The sequence below is a fragment of the Cupressus sempervirens genome, chromosome 7 (genome assembly GCF_028749045.1).
Source record: "Cupressus sempervirens isolate cs-2001-9-10 chromosome 7, ASM2874904v1, whole genome shotgun sequence".
NCBI classification, from domain to species: Eukaryota; Viridiplantae; Streptophyta; class Pinopsida; order Cupressales; family Cupressaceae; genus Cupressus; species Cupressus sempervirens.
In genome coordinates, this window is record NC_143124.1 from 602335359 (window position 1) to 602355901 (window position 20543).

Genomic DNA, 20543 nt, shown 5'->3' on the forward strand with positions numbered 1-20543 from the left:
ACCTTCAAGAAATTTGACCTTATTTTAATCCCCACCCATTATCATTTATTTCTATATAAAAATGGATACTAGCATTATGTTATATCATTCCTCGGAAGTAAGAACTATGGCTTTCTTGGGGGAAGTCAAGAAAGAAATATGGAATAAAATTCTATATAATTTTGATGATCTTGTAAGACAAGTCATATAAAGGGTTATGGGTGAAAGATATTTTGAATATAATTTAATACATTGTGGACCAATAGTTATGTAGTAATCATCTTACTTGCGTGTATCTTTCAAGCCAAATTGAATAAATGGGACATAATGGAATTTTGTCAAGAAGTTTTTGTTACAACTTTGTTCAAAGGCTTTAACAATTTGTTATTTTCAGTATTAACAAAAGGGGAGAAATTCACTATCCAAAGGAATAAATGGATGCTAATGTTGGCTTGAAATTTGCAAAAAATGAGAGATAATATATTCTTGTAGTTAGAGACCCAATGAACTTTGTCAAGTATTGTCCATATATGGAACATAACATCAATTTCCTACTACGATGGTTTAACATTATCAAAGAGGAAAACTCTCTTTGATTGGAGGAATATCTTCATACTTATGGATATTAGATCCCTCCATCCCTAGACCTAAACAACATGGAAATATAAGGTTTATCCTTCCAAAGCTATGAAAAAATATAAAGATGAAGAAAATATCAAAAAAAAAAAGATTTAAGGGTAAAGCTAACATTCTTGTAGGTTTAGATTCAGAAGATTTAGAGGATGAAATCATAGTCATCTACCAAATCTAATGTCTCTCTAATATCTATTTTAATATTATGTAGATATATTATTACAAATTTAGGTGATTTTCGCTCTAGCTACAAAAATTAGTTTCAACATTTTGTTTAAAACAACAAATGTATAAATCTCTAGGATTAGTTTATAATTCCTTCCAAACTTAAATATTTAATATAAAACTTATTTAGCTCATGGCCCACATGTGACGTTTAATAAAATGTTGATATTTTAAGTTTTATTTTCTTAAATTATTATAGATAATCTGATAAATTAAGATTATTGTCTTCAATATGCTTTAATTAATATTAGATTTATTAGTGTTATTACAATGACTTCTGTGATACAAAATAGAGTTATAATTTAGGCTTGTAGTTCTTTTTGTCAATTCAGATTTACCATCTTAGAACATGTATTTCCTTCTCAAACCCTATTTGATAGAAAGCTACACATTTATGGTTATGCATATGATAATCAAGACAGATATTATCAAGTATCTTATAGTTTTTAGCATCCTTTCTTAAATGAGATTATGTAATTTCTCTTTATTTTTGTGATAGAAGAGTTTTATGTTTTTGATCATTTGAGAAAGTAATCTGAATCATTAATACTCATATTTTACTCCCTATTAATTTAATTAAAGAATACTATTCTTTCTTTTCCTTCTTCGAAACACATACCATTTTAATTTTTACACTTGGTGTTAGTTCAATTTTAATTTTTTAGAGGTGCGTAGGTGTGTGTGTGTGTGTGTGTATATATATATATAGTATTGCATATCAAGAAGACAAAAATACATCAACCAACAAGAAGTATCAAAAAATATCAGTGAAATCTTATGGCTGCCATGAATAGTCAACAACTTTTAAGTACTGCCAAACCCACCAAGACACCAACCCAAAAAGAAAACTATTACAATTTTCATTCAGAGTTCTAAAGCCCAACATAAAACTAGAAGTGAATTAATAGTCATCCTCACTGGTGAGCCTCATAGATGAAGGCATTGAGTCAAAGGTTTGCCTTTCATTATGTGGGAGCCATCTACCTTCCTCTTGGATCTTTTGCAATAGTTGAGAGAGCGGGATGTTGAAGTCATCCTCTTGCTAATTCTGATTTCTACCAGTCAAAGATGTAAAACCATAATGCAAGTTCTTCTTAGTAAGAACTCCCTATCCATCTTCCATAAACTTACAGAATTGTTCCTACTTTAACTTGAAGATTGTTGTGACCTGCAAGACAGGATCCACTTGGATGAGTCTCTTGAGAGACCTAGTAAGAACTATTTCAACTCCTTGAAATACTTTATTATTACTAATTTTTCAAATATGCTAGATAATACAAGAAGATAAAACAAACCAAAACACATTGAGAATGTTGCTGCTAATGCAAAGCTTACCAAAAATGATATTCCCAATAGAAAAGTTTATCCCAATAGAGAACCCAAACATATACTAGACTTCAACAACAAATGGACATTCAAAGAACACATGCATAATAGATTCAGACTAGGAACACACATAAAACCTATTCGGTTCTCCACCCAATTCAGCTATTCCATTCTAGTAGGATCCTTTTAAAATCTATTTCATTTCCTATCCATCTTTATTCGACTCTTTTTGTCTCATATTTTTATATAACTCTTTATATAGATCAATTCTTGCTCCATTTCAAATTCCCTCTCTTTTGATCTCTCCATCTCAATCCCTTCCTTGTGGTTTATCTTCTCCCTTGTTTTCATTTTCTTGGTTCTCGTCAAGGAGATGTTGTGGCCTTGATAATGTGTTTCCCATTGAAAATAGATTTGAAAGCCACAACATCTCCTTTGCAATATTTCAACCCATTCTCTCCTTTCTTTCTTTCTTCTTTTTTGTTTCTTAGCCTTCTTCTAGTTCTTCTTTCCTTTTTATTTAGTTTTCACCCTCTCTTTTCCTTTTTCCTCTTCCTTTCTATACTATTTTTTCCTTCTTTTATGGACATTGTCTCTTGTATAATATTTACTTGATAGGTTATGTTAGATACAATTTCTCTAGGATAAGGGATCATAAGGTTGATCTACTTCCCCTCTTTTCTTCATGTTGTTTTGTTCCTTTTGCCTGCACCTTTCTTGGGACTTCCTAGATCATTATTGTTTGGCTTCTCTCATTTTTTATTGATCTTTTCTTGTTCATCTTAAGGTAATGTTATAGCCTTGATAATATTTAATCAAACTATCAAGATGATAAGGCTACAATCTTCCCTTGAGAAGAATTCTTGGTGGTTGTCTATTTACTCTTGGCAGATAGAGGTGTATTTGTTCACCTTGCTAGCTATTTAAATTTTGTTAAAATATAATAATCAATTAGACATTTATTTTATATATAACATATGAACAAGTCTATTTATAAGTTTCCAATATATTTAAAACACAAATTATAGTCAAATATGAAGATGAGGGAAATAAATTTGTAACGTAATGTAGATGGATAGTTCTCCTAATAAAATAAAATATGATGTTATCACATAAAATGCTATTTTGATTTAGAAGGTACGGCGTCTAGATCTTGATAGCAAGGGATAATAAAAATGTAAGAATAATAGCAAAGGAAATACTCTTCAAAGTCCCTATTAGTTATATGGAAATTGTATCTCATAAAGGATGAATCATCTTGAGCTACACTAGGGCTTTTCTTCCCCCATTTTTTGCCTTGGTTCCCGTACTTGAATGGGGAAAAAATAATATGATGTAAATTTTTAAAAATAGTAATAAAATAAAATATAGTGAAAGCCTTTTATCGAGAAAAAATAATAATAGGTGAACACAATGCCTCATTACCTTGAGGTTCCCTTCCTTTCCTCTAATGTTAATGTCTCATACCTTTGGTTAATATCCAATTTCTTGATATTATTTAGCCTCTTGTGGTTCAATATTTCTATGAATATATTGATAATATCCCTATCCTTTATTTTTCTAAACTCATATACAGATATGTAGCCAATTCCAATCTAGTTATTTGAGTGATGGAGGAGGAGGAGGATGAAATGCATTTGTACAATTATAACTCTTAAGATTGCATATATATATCTTCTTTTTATCATTATATATTCTGTTATCCATGAATAGTCCACATTTTTTTTTGGGTTCATGGTCATAGTTCATAAATGCTAAACAAGAGTTGTGCCTCATAAAAATTTCATTATCAATATTAACCCTCTTAGTTTTCTTGTCTCAAAGGTCCTTCAGTTGAACAGGCCCATGAACTTGAACATTGAAAACCTTGTTTAGTGTTCAAGATTCAATGTTCACTAGGTTCCTTAGTCATTTAGAGAAGTCAGCCATGTTCAGACACTAATACTCATCGTCAGAATGAATGTGAACCTTGAACACTTTGTTCAAATTTTGAATTCACAAGTGCATCTTTGTTACGTGTCAAATCATGAGATTAGTTCCAATATTTTGTCACCTTTGAACTTGAACATTGAACTACCTCATAGTTCAAGCATTTGTGTTCACCCGATCATAAAGATGTATGCTTTTGATGCCACGTGTCTTTCAAACAACTCAACAACAATGCAAGTTGCTAAATCTGCAGAAAAGATTTGCGTTAATGAAGAGTTAAGAGCAATAATGAAAAGGTATGTGGCAACATGTGCAAAGATTGAGTGAACTAGTAATGATCATAACTCACTCCTATCTTGTCACCATTTGTGTCATCTGTATATATCATTTAAGTCCAGGATTCACGTTTTAAAAGCAACTTGCCTTGTTTTCATTCCTTGCTATTTCCACTTTTGAGTAAATGGTTTGTCTCATCTAAGTGTATGCGGAGATAGTTTGAGCTTTATCTTCCTATAAATCTACATGCACTAAGCATGGTGAGTCCCTAGTCTTTCACTTTCAAGGGGCCTTTTCCTTCTGCATTTTTTAAAGTTTGTACTTTCATTTTGTATCTTTATTTTTCATTCACTTCCTATCATGGCTACCCCTTTTCATCCAAAACTCCTTGCTAAGATTAGAGATTCAGTAATAAGTAGTGTCCTCCTTAACATAGAATACACCTTCCTTGCCAATGAAGATATGAATAGACTATTGGCTAGGTTCACAAATCTGCCACCCAACTCCATATCCCAAGAAGTTATAGATAGTGGTCTATTATAGGTGTTCGTATTCCCAAAGGCTTTCCCTTGCCTTGAATTAGTCCTAGCCTATAGGGATAGATATCATGCTATTGAGAAATGCATTCATGCTTTCAATGGTGAAATCCTGGTATATGTGAGCAAAATTGCAGTTATGGGTGCCTTGAGAATTCCTCTGTGGGAAGTGTATGAAGAATGGACTATCAATTTCTCCTATGCTCAATTTTCCATGAATGTCACAGAGTTGAGCAACAATATCGCTAAGAGTTATCTCTTTAAGCCTAAAAGGGAGGGTTCCCATCTTGCAAAACCTTTGACTAGAGAGCATATGATTCCTGAGATTAAGGATGTCATTACATTGCTAAACATGGTAAAGGGAAATGCAAATGCCTTCTATTTGGAAAGCTAGATGTATTTCTTTTTCTAGACTATCCTAGGGGAAGATAAATACATTGATTGGGTAGATATAATAGCGATTAGGTTACAGGAAGAACTTTCCCAATCCTTTGGAACTGCTAGTTTTTACATGACCTCCTAATTGTTCTACATCCTAGCTTGTGGCAAAGAGTGGAAGGGCCTTCCACACTTAGATTGGAACCCAAGTATGCCCATTTATGAATGTTACCCACTCTTGCAGAAGAACACAAGCCCTAATGGATTCAAGATAATCTAGGATACATTTTAAGCCAAATTGATGTTCGGGTTACAAGGGAAAGAAAACATGAGGCTGATAGAAGAGGCCACTCAGTTGATCAATATTTATGGTAGCTACTTCACCTAGTTTTCTTAGTTCACATATCTCAAAATTGGAGGTTATGAAGGTAACCACTGAGGCTTCCTTGATATTGCCTTGACCATATGGTGCTAATTGAGGTGTGTAGATAGTTGGTGGACATCAAAAAATGTTGTAAAGCAAGGAAAGGTTCAAGATATAACTTCCCCGTTGAGTTGGGACATTACAAATGCAAAACCATCCAATATGCTCTTAAAATCAAAACAAAGATCAAAACCCTGAACGTACTCACCTACGCTTCTAGACCAAATTTTGATAGCTAAGAATTTGCCATGAAGTATTCTGAAATTTCTTCTTCTAACGCACATGTGCCCCATTAAGAAGATTTTTGGGGCAACTACCAAACTAAATTTGAAGTCAGGAAAAAGCTTTGATCTAGGTTAAGTTTGTCCCAAATTAAGTATTTCAATCTTCTATTTGATATCTTAGGGGTGATCGAGGAGGAGGAAGAAGAGGTTGTAGGACCTATATATTGAGAAAGTTGAGGCCTATCCCTTAGTAGAATTTGATTCATCAGTGCCAAAGGATGATGATTTACACACAAGGACTACACCTATTTTATCTCAAATAGAGAAATGACTCATAAGAAAAAGGAATTCGAGAATAGGAGCTCATAATGTTCAAAATATTCAAGCTTGTTTATGTTCACCTTTGGTTGTTTCTAGTTCTAATAAAATTGTTACTTCACCCACTATAGGTAAGTCAAAGCTTAGTGTTGAACTCAGACATCATGTTCAAGGTTCAATTCACCTCCCCATGTTTTTCAAGTGGATATGTTCTTGCGGCTGAAGGAAGCAAGAATAGTCGAAGAAATTGAGCATGTCCTATGACGAACCTGTAGCTATAGAGCTAGATGTGGTGGAAGAATAAGAGGAAATAGGGGAATCTCTCATCAGCAAAATGGAACAAGGCTTTCAAAAAATCATAGAATGTGCTACCACATTAGGTGCAATGTCTCTTAGTCCTACACCCACACAACAGACACCCCCCCCCCCCCAAGGATTATCATCTAGTACCTAATTGGTTTGAGTTGTCTATGAGCAAGAAGAGAAGTTTAGTACCAACAACCCTTCTAGTTGAAGACTTGGTTATCAAATGCCTCAAAAAGACTCCTAAAGTGAAAAGGCCCAAGATAGAAACTATACTGAATGTTGATGATGAATCGGGGCAGTGGGTAGCAAAGGTCATGAAGCCTATATCTAGGAAAATCATATAGGAAATCCAACCCAAAGACTATGCAACCAAAAGGAACATCCTCGGTCCTACTTCAAGGGCTATTGACATGAAAATTTGGAGTGTAAGGAATGCCTAGATCTCTCATCAAATATGGAAAGACTAAAAGGAAAAGCAAGAATTAAAGCAATCCCAGTGGAAGATGGCTGAGTACATACAAGAGCTACAATGTCCTCATGTGGAAGAATTACCTAATGTTATTACAGTTATTGATGTAGAGTCTCCTTTGAACAAAAGTTTCCTTGAACAGGTGAAGAGAAATCGTTCAATTTCCCAAGCATATAGCGAATGGCTGAGCATTGTGCATACTCAAGCAATTTGTTAATTCTCTCATTTCAATAACACTAGTGAGAGGATAGATAAGTTAACCACAACCTTGAATTTATAAATGAATGCTTGGGAGTATGAGAAGTCAAATGGGATGAGTACATTATTAATATCACTAAAGTCCAGGAGTATGACATTAATAAGTATGTGATGGAGAATCTAGAGGCTAAGGTTGACACTGACTTCTTGTTTATTGCCTGTGCCAACTTGGAATGGAGAAATATAGTAATGGATCAAGTACTGGATGAATGTTCTGAGATACTAAAGGAAGTGGGTTGTTTGAAAGAAATCTTAATGGCTGACATAAAATTTATTGATGTGAAAATCATGGGGAATGAAGATTGTGTGGAAAAATTTTCTAAAGAAGTAGAGGCAACCTTCTTCACAAGAATCAAGTTGTTGAAGGAAACAAGTGAGGTATCAGTTCATGATCTAACCATAGTTGCCAGGGCAGATTCTATGATGATTATTTGCACTAACCACTTGAAGGTTCAAGAAAAGAAGTTGGATCACATTGGCCGAATCATGAAGATGTGGAAACTCAAGCTAGAACAGTTGGGCATTCCGCAGAAGCAAGAACTTGTCAATTTCCTCGCTACTCATAAAGTGTGGAAAGAAATTGACGATGGTTGTTCTAATGACCATGGATCTCAAGCTATGAGTGGCACTTTTTGGTGCTTGAGAGAAGACAAAGAGACTTTTTTCTCTCTTTCTTTATTTTTAGTTAATACATTATAAACTCTATGGTGTTTGCAAGAAATGTTTCAACTCCCTATGTAGAGTTAATTTTGATTGGATTTCAGAAGCCTGAAGGGGCTATTTATGTAATATTTTAAGTGATCTTGGAGAGGGGACTCTTTGGATTTTCTTAGACAGTTCTTTGGTTGAGTAAGATAGTTAACTACTTTTGTGTTCTATGAACAACAAGTTAATGATAATAGAGACTGATCGTTTGGTTATTTCTATGGTGTCTATTTGATAATCGTGTGGTTATCATAATTTTTTATGGAGTTTACAACTTGTGAGGTTCATGTCATATAGATGTTATTTCATTGATTCTTTTGTTGTTGTTTTCCCTTTCGATTTGTTCTATTGAGCTTGATGAAATTTGAACTTCTAAATAGTGTGTCATATGACATATATGTTTAATTACATATATTCCTATCTACAATGTTCTTTTATGGTTATAAAAGGATGTTTACATCTTTCCTTAAGTTCTTTTTGGTTAAAAGAATGAAAAAATTGATTCATTTATAGGAGTCATATTGCAAATCATTTTAGAAGGAAATCGTGCCTTTGAAACATAGAGAGTCTTTGTAATTATAAAAGATTCAATTGTTGCGAAAGTGTTTTTCTTGCAAATAAAGCATAAGTAACTGGGGGAAAAACCATTCACTGACATATTCCTTAGATGTTTTTCCATAAGAACATGGATCAATATAATCAAATGAAATATTAGCCTATATTATCAAGATGATAATCCCAAAATGCCAAGGTGTAATATTTAATGAAACCCAATCATTATCATACTAGAGTATGTCTTGGTGCAATTTCTATTCCATGGATGGTTTATGTAATTAAATTACTAGTTATTTTCATTAGTTTAAACTTCTTATAAAACAACATTCTATTATGCGAAAAATTATTGTATTAATACAAAGTAAAAATATAAATCTCATATTGTGTAACCAGGTATTCTTAGGTAGGACATTGCTAAAGTTATCATTTGGGATATCATAGGAAATAAAGTACTTGAAGTTCAAGCTCCACTCTTAATAAATGGATAATTGTACCCATGCAAGGCCTCACCACATTTATTAATGACCATAATAGTAAGATCTAATGGTTGTATCTTTGACATGTTTGCTTCTAATTATTTAAGCCTTGGTATATATGTAAAGATCGAAGTAATTGTTGATAAAAGATGATTTAATATATGGATTTGTAGACTTAATGGTATTGCTTATTCAAGAATATTTCCAGCTATGATTTCATTAGTTTTGAATTGCATTTTATGATGATCATTGTGACAATAGTTTCCTTCAAATCTATTGTTAATTTTAGATCACTCTCAAATCTAGTTTTTTTCTCTATGAATCCTATATTATATCTTTATGAAAAGCTTTGATACTAGTCCCAAAGTAAAAACATGACTATGTAAAACACTCAAAAATTAAAAAATAAACATACCACAAGTTATGGTGTCTATATATTATACCTCGATAAATGCAAAGCCATTAGAACATGTAAAGTTCAAGAAACAATCACACTTTTTAAAACACACCCATTATAACTTAATACTTTTTTCCTAACATCATACGAAAAAGTATTTTTTGAATCAATATAGATAACATATAACTCTTTGAAATTTGAAAAACGGATTTGAATGTAACTATGTCAACCAGTGTCCTCATGAACAATTTTCTCCCCATTGACCAAACAGACCATCTATTACAACATAATGTTATTGCCTTTCAATCTATAAATGCTGCCTTGAAAGACAAGAGATGTCTACAACCTTGGAATGAAGTCAAAGGAAGAAGAGTGCATTGCATTAGCTCGGCTTTCTTTGTTCACCCTTGACAACTCAACTGACGGAACAAAAGCAAAAGCAAAACTTGAAAAGCAAGACAAGATTGTCTCATCTCACAATGCAACTCTGATGTAGAATATTGAGGTTGAATCAGAGCAATGCATTCCACAGGGCACCATCTCCTTCACTACAGGTATGGTGAACCTCTTTTATCCTTTCAACAGACTTACATATTCCACTGCATGTCCAATCAAATGCCGCAACACATACATTCCCTGCTTGTGCCTTAAATTCACAATCTACAAACCCACAATATAAAAACTATGTATGCCATTTTCATCAACTCAAATTGCCCAATCAATAACAAAGAGAGAATAAAGATTTATATGTTGTACCTGGAGGAGTACCACAACACATGCTACGTTCATCTACATGGTTTATTTCTAGACCAATCAGCCACGCCCCCAGTGAAACATCCTCATTCGCATACTTGTGCAATATGGGTCTGAATTAAACAACAATTATCTTGTAAACATAATTAAATCATGTCTTTGGAACTTGTTATATTCTAATTAGTTTTTATTTGGTAAATGGTTCATTTGAAATTAAATTAATAAGTGGGATCTATTAAATTGAAATTTTAAAAACATGTTGTCCAAACAATCAAAGTACTACTGACGAGTTTATAGATATGTAAGAAGCCAGATCTCTTGAAATGGCATATATTTGCCCAGTTGCATGTCTGAAGTATCTGTTGCCCTCTTCTCCAAACTTCCAGAATTCTGGCTCATGGTATTTCATCCCTCTGTAGAAAAATAATTTGAGTCTTCTTAACAAAACAAAATCAACAAACAAGTAATTGTGGCAAAGAAATTTCATACCATGACAACAAAAATTTGAGTCCATAGAATCATACAAAACTTTGAGCCCATAGAATCATATAAATTTGTAGTACTAAATTGTTGTGAAGGAAAATAGGCAAATAAATAAATAATATAACTGTTGTTATCATAAATCAAACTTGTGTTTCAAGACTATAGATAAATAATATTTTTTCATATAACAACTATAATCAAACCTAAAAAGAATTGGAATTTTTTCTTTAAGAAGAATGCATAGCATTGTAACTTACTTCTGTGAAAGAACAGGTCCGGACTTCATGCAACCTATGTAAATTCTTGGTTTGTATCGGTAGCGTGCTAAGGTGGTAGCTAGCATGCCTGAGGATTTACTTGTATCAGAAAGAAGATAAACAAAAGTTTTGAACTATAAGATAATAAATCTACTTTCAATTTTAATTATACGGTTTCAAATTTTCAATTGTTTAGATAGTTATCCACAAACTTTTAAACGGATTCTTTTGTTTCAAATCATGTTCTTAAGTGAATCTTATTGAAAAATGAAATGCAATATCGATCCAACCAAATCATAGCTTATAATGTTTATAATGTGTTATTCAAAACAAACAAAGAATCAAAAGAAATAGTGATATACTTAGATCGGCACGTATGTCATCATCAATATTAGATGACTAAGATCAGTAATTTAAAATTACATTAATAAATGAATCTTATTTGAAACGTAAATGTAATCTAAACGAATCATCTAAACATATATAAACTTAAAGTACACTCTATAATGAATACTTAAAAATAATGATATGTCTAGATTGATCTACATGTCATCGTCAACTTTAAACAATATATAAAATGGCACTAGCTTTTTATTTAGAATTACCCATCTCAAATGAAAACAAGAAAGATGTTCTACCCCAAAAAGACAAACACATGAACTATCTAAACAAATTATAACATAAAATATACTATTTAAATGAAACCATGAATGATAATAATGTACCTAGATTAACATGCACATCATCATCAACTTTAACATAGAAATCAGCATCCCATTTAGCGAGTGCTGTAGAGAAGTAGATCTTGGTCTTTGCTGAGAGTTGATGGTAGCCTTCAACATGTTCGAGTCTAAGGAAGTCATTATGCTCTGCATCTTCTTCTTCAATTGCACGATCCAAAATGCCACCTGGTGTAGCACTATGTCCAATCACAAACCTTATCACTACTCCCTTCTCCTCCTCCAACTTCTTTAGCTTTGCCCCTGCCATTCCCATTTCCATTTTATTCATGAGCTTCAAAGAAGACAGTGTAATATTCAAATTTAAAAACTTACAAGTGTTTCAATTGAGTATAGTTGTTGACCTTGTGGCATCCAAGTCTGTCGGACAGAATCACGTCGTTTTCTACTGCTAAAAGCAGTGTTGATTCCCACCACAACAAATGCTTTTTTGGCAGAAGATTTATTTTCTTTCTCCACTCCATTCATCTTCATTCCACTCGCAACTCTTGCTGCTCCTAATTCCATTTCTAGTGAAGATATTGTTTTGTCTAATGATCTGCATCACTCATGCCCGTTCAAACATATACTTTAGATAAAAATAAATCTTAAAACTATCCATTACAATACTACTCATCCCAATAGATTTAACTAATTTAAACTTCTCATACATTTATATATATCGTAGATGATAACATATCATAGTTCAATCTAGCATTATAATATGGGTTTTATAAGTTTATGATTCGAAAATAAATTTGTTTTGGAGTTTATCTGAAATAATTTCAGATAAGGAAACAAATCACAGATAAAAGCATGTTACTTAGTCATAATATCGTTATTGGTAACAATGTTCCAAATGCAAAGAATTATTTGTTTGAGCTTCTAGCAATGATCAAGCAGCTTACTGAATGGCTTGATGAGTCTTAGAAACTTCTCCCATTATATCCTTGCTTTTGCCAGTTTCAAATTTCTGGTTACATGCACACAATCATTACCTTACATCACAAAGCATTCACATTCTAACAATTTTCATTTCTTTCATTACATTTTGATCTAATCAACAAATTCTAAACTTCCACATATTCAAATGACTAATCTGAAAATAGATCCTATTAAAGAATCTAATATATATTCAAATAATGTATTTAGATTCTAAACAAATCAAAACTTAAAATCTGTAATCACTTACACATAATAACAATACCCACCTTGTCATGTGGACAGTCTTGGGGGAGAGGTTGCAACATTGTATTTGGGTGAGGGACAGTCCACATTCGATATGCAAATAACATACCAATGCAGAAACAGGCAAGGCAGAGGAATACAATGAATTTGGAGGGAATGGAAACTCCAACTCCTCGCAGCTTCTTTTGATCTTCTTGAGAGGGGTACGCCATCGATTCCCCCGCAAGTAATCCTATTTTCCTATCCTCACGTCCCTGCTGCCTCTCCCCCAACACCTACACCAATAAACAAAACAGCATTACTCAGGGAGGAAGAAGAGATTTTTATAACTCATGGTATTAGAAAGGCAAAGGTGAGAGATGGAGGACCATTTTGGGTGGAAAAGCAGAGGAGGTGAGGTGAAAGAGAGAGGAGCATAGATGGTTTTGAAGGGGTGGGTTTGTCTGAGCAGTTAGACCACACAAATGTTGTGGGAGAATTGTCCGCAGGGGAAAGAGGAGTGGAGAGACACTATTTCACTTCACTCGCTAACATTTCGTGAATTCCATATTATTTGTTTGATTTTGATATAAGAATCCAGATGCACAGGACATGTGAGTGAAATACATACTTCTCCCATGAACAACTGAACTGTTTTCAGACGAGCGGTGTCAGGCGTGATCGATTTCTTTGTTGTAAAATCGAAGCTCAATGGAAAGTCAGTTCATTCGTGCCTCGATTTTGCAGTTGGGTTCGATATTTTGTTGCATCATACAACGTCATCAATTCTAATAGTACCATTATAACTTGTCTTTAATAAGTATTATCATTATTTTTACCTTCTTTTAGTTATATTCGGAGTACATGAGAGGACCTAATAGGTATGGGATGCGGCTATCCTCCTTACAAACTATAAAGTTGACTAATTTTCAAAAAATTGAAAAATATTATGTATTTTCTAAAAATTTCAGCATTTGATCTTCATCATCTGCATAGTTTGTATTTGAAAACAACAAAAAAATTGGAAAAAAATCACTACGTCTTGAAAAAAATGTTTGACTTTGTTTTGTCTTTAGTTTATTTTGTTTGGAGATTAGCTTGTCCCATTGGTATGTGGGCAATGTCTTAAAAACAAACTAAAATATATATCTTATCAATGGGGACACTTATTTTTTTTCAAACTTTATTTATATACTTTACGATTTAGTTGGCTATTTAGCTACTATTTGATAAGCGTCAACGTCCAAAACGTCCCATGTTAATGGACCTAATAGGGACCCACACATTAGTGCCTAGCTCCCATTACATGTCTAGATGGACTTGTAAAGTCTAACATAAAATAATGAGAATTTAATATATTTTTAGATGTCTCATATAAGGACAAGTTGTGTATTCTATAAATGCACCAAATAAAAAATTAGATCCCTTTCCTATCCAACTAGCAATATGTCATTCTCATTCACAAATTTTGATGTAGGTTAAAGTGGGCCAGTCGATACAAAAATGTCAACTTGGCTTCATGCAATAGAAATCATGTGTAGTAACTTACATGTCAACATTAAACCCACAAATGTGGATTTCCACCTCAACCACAATGCACAGTACAATAAAAATAATGTGACATGGACACACATTGACCCAAGACATGTTGACATTGCAACTATTGAGATCTGCATTATCTACATATCTGTTGTACCACCCTAAACACTTAGAAACAATCCTATCCCATCATTCCAGCCAAAATGTATCACCATTCCTCCTTAAGCACACAAGACGTGGTTGCCTTAACAATAAACTACTTGCAGTTTCAAAACAACTTGTGTAGGGTCACCAATAAACATTAAAGAATAATCAAATCTTAATTGATAGCATTCATCAGATGAATTCTTGCCAGTTTAGCTTCAAATTCTTGCAAGTGAAACTTCAAATTCTAAATCCCAAATTCTAAGAGTGCACAAATTAAAGATAAGTAGACTTTAAGCCATCTAATTTGTCCAATTCAACACCCAACAAAGAGCGCAAATAAAGTAGAGCACAATGCAACATGGATTAAAGCTATTTATCCAAGTAATTACATGTGTTTGTTATTGATTTATGTTATTTCTACATTACCTTTTTTATATTGTTGGTGTTTTTCAACTATTAAGAAACAAAATACTTAATACCAAGATAATAAAAATCACAACAATCTAAGGACCAACTACTTCCAATAAACAATTATATGTGTCATATATCTGGACCCAACTTCAACAAAATCAAACATATTTTTTGCTCTTTAGGCTCTACAGAACCAAGGTGGATATACTTGAGAGATGGAAGATTTTTGATCTAATACCACACACATATTTTGTTCATTCCATGACACTTTGCAACAACACACATCCCTTAAAGCACATTTGGTCACAATTCTTCTTAGGTTTACAAATACTTCTAGTAATAGCAGCTAACTAAGACTCAAGGATTAAATGCAAACAAGTGCTGACTAGCATTGGTAATCTTCAAACAGTAAAGTAAAATTGATTTTGAATTTAAGCTTGATGCTTGTCATGATCTTTTATCTGCAAGCTAAATTAATAGATCAGTGCCTCATCCATTGGGATTCAAAGTCCATTCAATTTCTAGATCTAATTGATTGCATTACAATCAATACTATCAACAATTCTAACTAAAAATTATTCTTACATACATCCTTCCTATTACCATGGAAACCCTATCAATCTCACTGAAGTGTTTACTTAATCCCTTGAATTAAAAGCAATAAGGAATTGACATACAACTTTATTTAATTGCATTGAATTGAACAAGCCTTGCTCATACAACTTCAAAATAACTAGGTAATAAAAATGGAGATAAGATTCAACAAGAACAGATATGGGGGCAATTCATCTTTGTATTAATTTTGTTTGAAAATTGTATACAATTGAACAAAACTCAGAATGACTCAAGATAAAACATCTAAATCTTGCCAAATTAATGTATTCTCAGATACTTGCAGAGAAAACATATCACAAAGTTACATCTAGAAAACCAGACCGAACAAGATTAGTAAAAACTAAAATATGCAATCATTCAGACCCTTTCTCTAGCCCTAGAATCTCACTTATATAGTGTGAGATGCAACAAGCTTTAGGCATAGAGAACTGGCAATTGTCCTTTAGACAGAAGATATTTAGATTTGATGCTCTCATAAGAGACAAAATTTTGTGCAACAGAAAAAAAACTTTACATCAAAATATTCTCTTGGTGGGCCCATTTTTTGTTATACTTTCAGATGCTACAAATTTTATGATTAGCTCTTTCATTATTCTAACTCCTTGAAATATGTAGCCATTAGGCTTGCTAATGATGTATCTAGCTCTAGTTTATGCATATTCACTTTAACTCGAGGCTCTCCTCTTTCATCATCATGAACTGTTAAAACAACAATTATTTCTGAGTCCTTGACTACCACATCATTAGTTTGGTCCCCTGGGCTAGCAGTTGTGATTGGTTGCTCTGTTTCTATTACTGAGGTGTCATTTGCCTGACCCTCTTCCTGGCCCACATCCTCTTCTTTTGTTTCCATTTTTTCTAAAGACACAAGGCCTTCTCTCCATTTATTGAAAACAGTATCATTAGCCCAATCAAAATTTAGGATTTCACATTGCTTTTTGATTACAAAGCCTCCTAATTTTTCTATTTCAACAAATTCTTTCCTGAAAGCACTATAGAACAACTATACTTTGACATATTCTTCATTAGTCATGGTCCACAACACATGCTCTTTTTCATTAACAACTTCATTTATTCTATGACAAAGTAAATCATCCAATTCTTTCCCCCACTCTTCCTTTTCTTTTGTCTTATCAATCCTTTTGAGTGCACTGGGGAAAAGATCAAAATTTTCTCCTATATATTTTGAGAGACAAATTATTATTCTTTTTTGGATATAAACCCTTTTCTCATCAAATTATGTTAACTTATTAGTTATATCAAAGGTCTTCTCTATTTGTTCACAAGATAAATGGATAACTAAGATACACATGAGAGTAATATCTTTATCTCTCACTCCATTTTTGAACAATGGGATTCAGAGTGTCTTCAACATTTTTTATTTCATCCCACATATTGAGGATCCCCACCAATTGGTCATAGAATACTGGCCAGTCAATCTTATCTACTAAGTATAAGATTGTTTTCTTGAGTTTTTCCTCATATTAATTATTCAACCCAACCTGCAATTTCCATAACTTATTCTTTTCTTCTTCAAATTCTTCTATAGTATAAAATTCAAGTCTCTGTGGTGTATTAGGAAACTCAACAATTGGAGTAGACTTGAATGGTTCAATTGGGGGGCGAGAATATACAATCCTAGGTCTGGTAGATTCTCCCATTATCCTCTTTCCTAGCTGTTTATCCATTTGGGAACTTGATTTTCCAATAGTTGTACATCCTCTTTCCTCTTTCCTCATATGCCTTCAATATCTCTTTAAACTTGGCATTGAGCTCTAGGAATCTACTTTTTTCTTTCCCAACTACCACTATCCCAAAAGCTACTATTTCTTGAGTCATCTTGTTGACTTCAACACTGTCAACTTCGTCTACTTTGTAAACTGTGAGGGTGTCTGCATGCCCAGCTTCTGAGATTTCTTGCATCCTAGTTTTATTTCTTTTCTCAATAGACCAAATTACTAAGGTCTGATGATCATTGCTGAATTTGATTCCTCCATGTGCTTGCAGTATTTCTTCTTCAGTTTTATATTGCACATCCTTTTCCTTTCAGATAGAATAAAAAATCATAGCATTGGCTATGTCCCACTCAGGTAGAACCAAAAATCCTAAATTTTTAACTATCTATCTCTCGGCCTCAAGTGTTAATTTGGCAAAGACCTCCAAAAATTTAGTTTTAACCTCCTCCTCAATTTTAGAGTCCAATTTATTTGGTTGCTTTTCTTTTATTGTTTTACATTTTGCCTCAAAATTGTCTATATTTCTCCTCCATAAAAATTGTGCAAAAGTCTTAGACTTTACAAAAATTTCATCATCTATAAACTTCTGGGATGCTTGTGCAATTATTGTATCTATTTCCTTACCTCTATAATCAGCAATAGTAAGGTCAAGAGATGGCATGGGAGGCTCCTTAGGCATTCCCCTTTCAATATCAATAGTAGTGGCAATTATGTCTCCCTCCCCTCCAATTTGTTCGAGCTGTTCTCTTAGAGATGCTTCATCATCTACTTTGACAAGGTCTAGGATGGTGAATACTCTCCTACTTGAGAGGAAGATCCTTGTTCTAGCCTCTGCCTCTTGGAGGCACTTGTGTTAGATGGGCTTCTTGATCTTGGCCTCTTGTAAGGAGGGACATTCTGCACACTTTGAGCTACAACATATTCAACCCTTCTCTGCAATGTATATTGCATTGGATTCACAACCATTCTACTATTTATTCTTCTTTCCACCTCAACAAATTTATCTGGATATGCTTTTGCCAAGATACCCTTCTTCTCGTTCAAGGTTTGCATTATTCTAAGAAAATTGTTCATTAGAATATCCATTTTGGCTCCCCAATATTTCTTATCTACCCAAGGGTTATAGTTGGGCTCAAAAGCCTTGATGAATTCTAAAACCTTGCTAAAAACTACCTATTTTTCTTTTCTAATCTCTTGTTCTTGTAGTGAAAATACATTTCTAATGACATCCTCTAGGAAGTACATAGTTTGTGTATGAGCTTTAGCTTTACTCCTTTCCCTAAGGAGGTCATAGAATCCCTTTGGATCAATGTAGTGGGCATGTGACTGGGCCATTTGATACTTATCCAAAAATATGCCCAAATTCCTCCATCCTTTCTTAACAAAAAAAAATCATCCACCAGAGAGACAATAGGGAAAAATGTGCCTTTACCTTTTCCAAGAAGATCCCTTTCCTCAACTGACCCAATCTGCCATAATAACTCTGTAATTCCTATCTTTAAGGGCACATGGTAAGGTAGTACATGGGATTTTCCCAAAAAGCCATAAACTCTGAACACAGTGGAAATAGATATGGAATGATGTCTCCCCAATTATGATTGACCAATAGCCCCTTGGCATGGTCCTTTGGTCTTATTCTGGGGTATTCTTGAACTATCTCCTTTCAAAAGTAATCTAAGTCTTGAAGCAAAATACCTATCAAATTTGACATAACTGACATCTGTGACTTTCCATGTCATGTCAGCACTCCATAGCTGATTTGGGAGTTTCTCTCCATCTCTCTCTAGTTCCAATTTCATCTCCTTGGAGAAGAAAGTAACTCCTTTATATAGACATATATACATTAGTACAAAATACTAGTAGAAAGGCCTATTAACCTTAGCCCAAGCTATTCCTAGCACACCATTTAAATTTCCTCAGCTAGGTAGGTGGCAAAATCAAGAATTGAGCTCATTCTAAACTACAGGGTTTGAGCTATGATGAGGACAATAGATCCTTGAATATAATCTTGTTCATCCATTCCAAATATTTTGCATAAAGAAAAATACAAGGCCTGAGCTCTAGGATTAAAATATTTCTTCATCAAAGGCTCTAGGGTATTTAGTGTAACCAAAGACAGTGACCCAATTTTGACAATATGTTGTTGCAATGGTTTTGCCCTCAATTATACCCTCTGTGCATCATACCTTGCCTATAATTCTTCCATATCATTTTTTTCATGGATTGCATGGTTGGGGTTGAGCTTGAATACCTCTCTAATTATTGTAGGTGAAACCCTAAAGAGGTTGTCCCCTACATGGGTTTTTACAATTCTGGTGATTGGGTCATATTTCTTGGCCATGTTAGTTAATAGGTCACTATCAAAAATACCCTAGGAATGACCAATTTTCCAATGTCAAACTACCATACATTGCTCATTGGGATGTCCAAGTTATGCTCTCCAAACCATTTTTAAAATAGTCCCAAACCCCCCAATGAAACTTGTGCATCTCTTAAATAATTGGCCTTGTCATAAAAACCCTCGTTGACCATCACCTTAGGGTTTTTCAAAATGAAGTCTCTACCCTATGTTAATTTATTGACAGAGGGAGGTATTTGCTCAAGAAAATCATCATGAATAGATCTTTTAAGGTAATCCATCATACTAGAAAAATCCTTATGAGGAGGCATCTTCAATTTGACTTAGCACAATTATAATTTCTAAATTTTCAAAGGTTACAGACCACTTACCTATTGATTCCTGTTTTATTTTCTTTATGAATTACTTTATAAATCACTAAAATTTTTGTAGAATCTCATGCCCTAGCTTTGGAAACCCTTGCTCTCTAAGAATATTGCAATTGTGCAACTCAGTAATGGTGAATTTTCAAGTTATATTGTAGCCTGAAGGTCACACAAAGTGGCCTTGAATGACATTAATGTCTCTAACAGTTAACTTTCATGTTGTGCCTCAAATTTAAATTTCCTTTGTCAATCTCATAGCATCAGGCAACCTTATTTGAAAATAGAAAAGCTACTTTAAAATTTTTAAAACCTTGCCATCCATCAAGAAGGTGCTTCCCCACTTTTATTTAAAACTTGAGCATTTTTATAATGAGGTAAAACACTAATCATCGATCTTCTAAAGATCGATGATCACAGAAAATTGCATTACTTTGTGAATAAAGCTTTTAAAAGAGGCTCCATTGACACACTCATCTCTAGCTTGGTAGGTACATGTCATACTTCACTAATTACTACACTTCAATTCATACTTTTCCACCTTGGCCTGACTCAATAGTCCTTTTTTTACAATAGGTCCC

General features: G+C 33.5%; 1 protein-coding gene across 1 annotated transcript; it reads right to left on the minus strand.

Moving 5' to 3' along the window:
• Window positions 1-9610: 9610 nt before the first annotated feature.
• On the minus strand, window positions 9611-13209 carry LOC149548170 (putative beta-1,3-galactosyltransferase 8). The gene is made up of 9 exons (XM_089792212.1): window positions 13183-13209; window positions 12838-13089; window positions 12535-12599; window positions 11992-12185; window positions 11633-11890; window positions 10908-10995; window positions 10455-10580; window positions 10171-10280; window positions 9611-10074 (listed from the first exon to the last, which is right to left on the minus strand). The coding sequence occupies exons 1-9, from the start codon at window positions 13183-13185 to the stop codon at window positions 9926-9928; spliced, it is 1245 nt and encodes a 414-aa protein (XP_089648338.1). The 5' UTR covers window positions 13186-13209; the 3' UTR covers window positions 9611-9925.
• Window positions 13210-20543: the final 7334 nt, after the last annotated feature.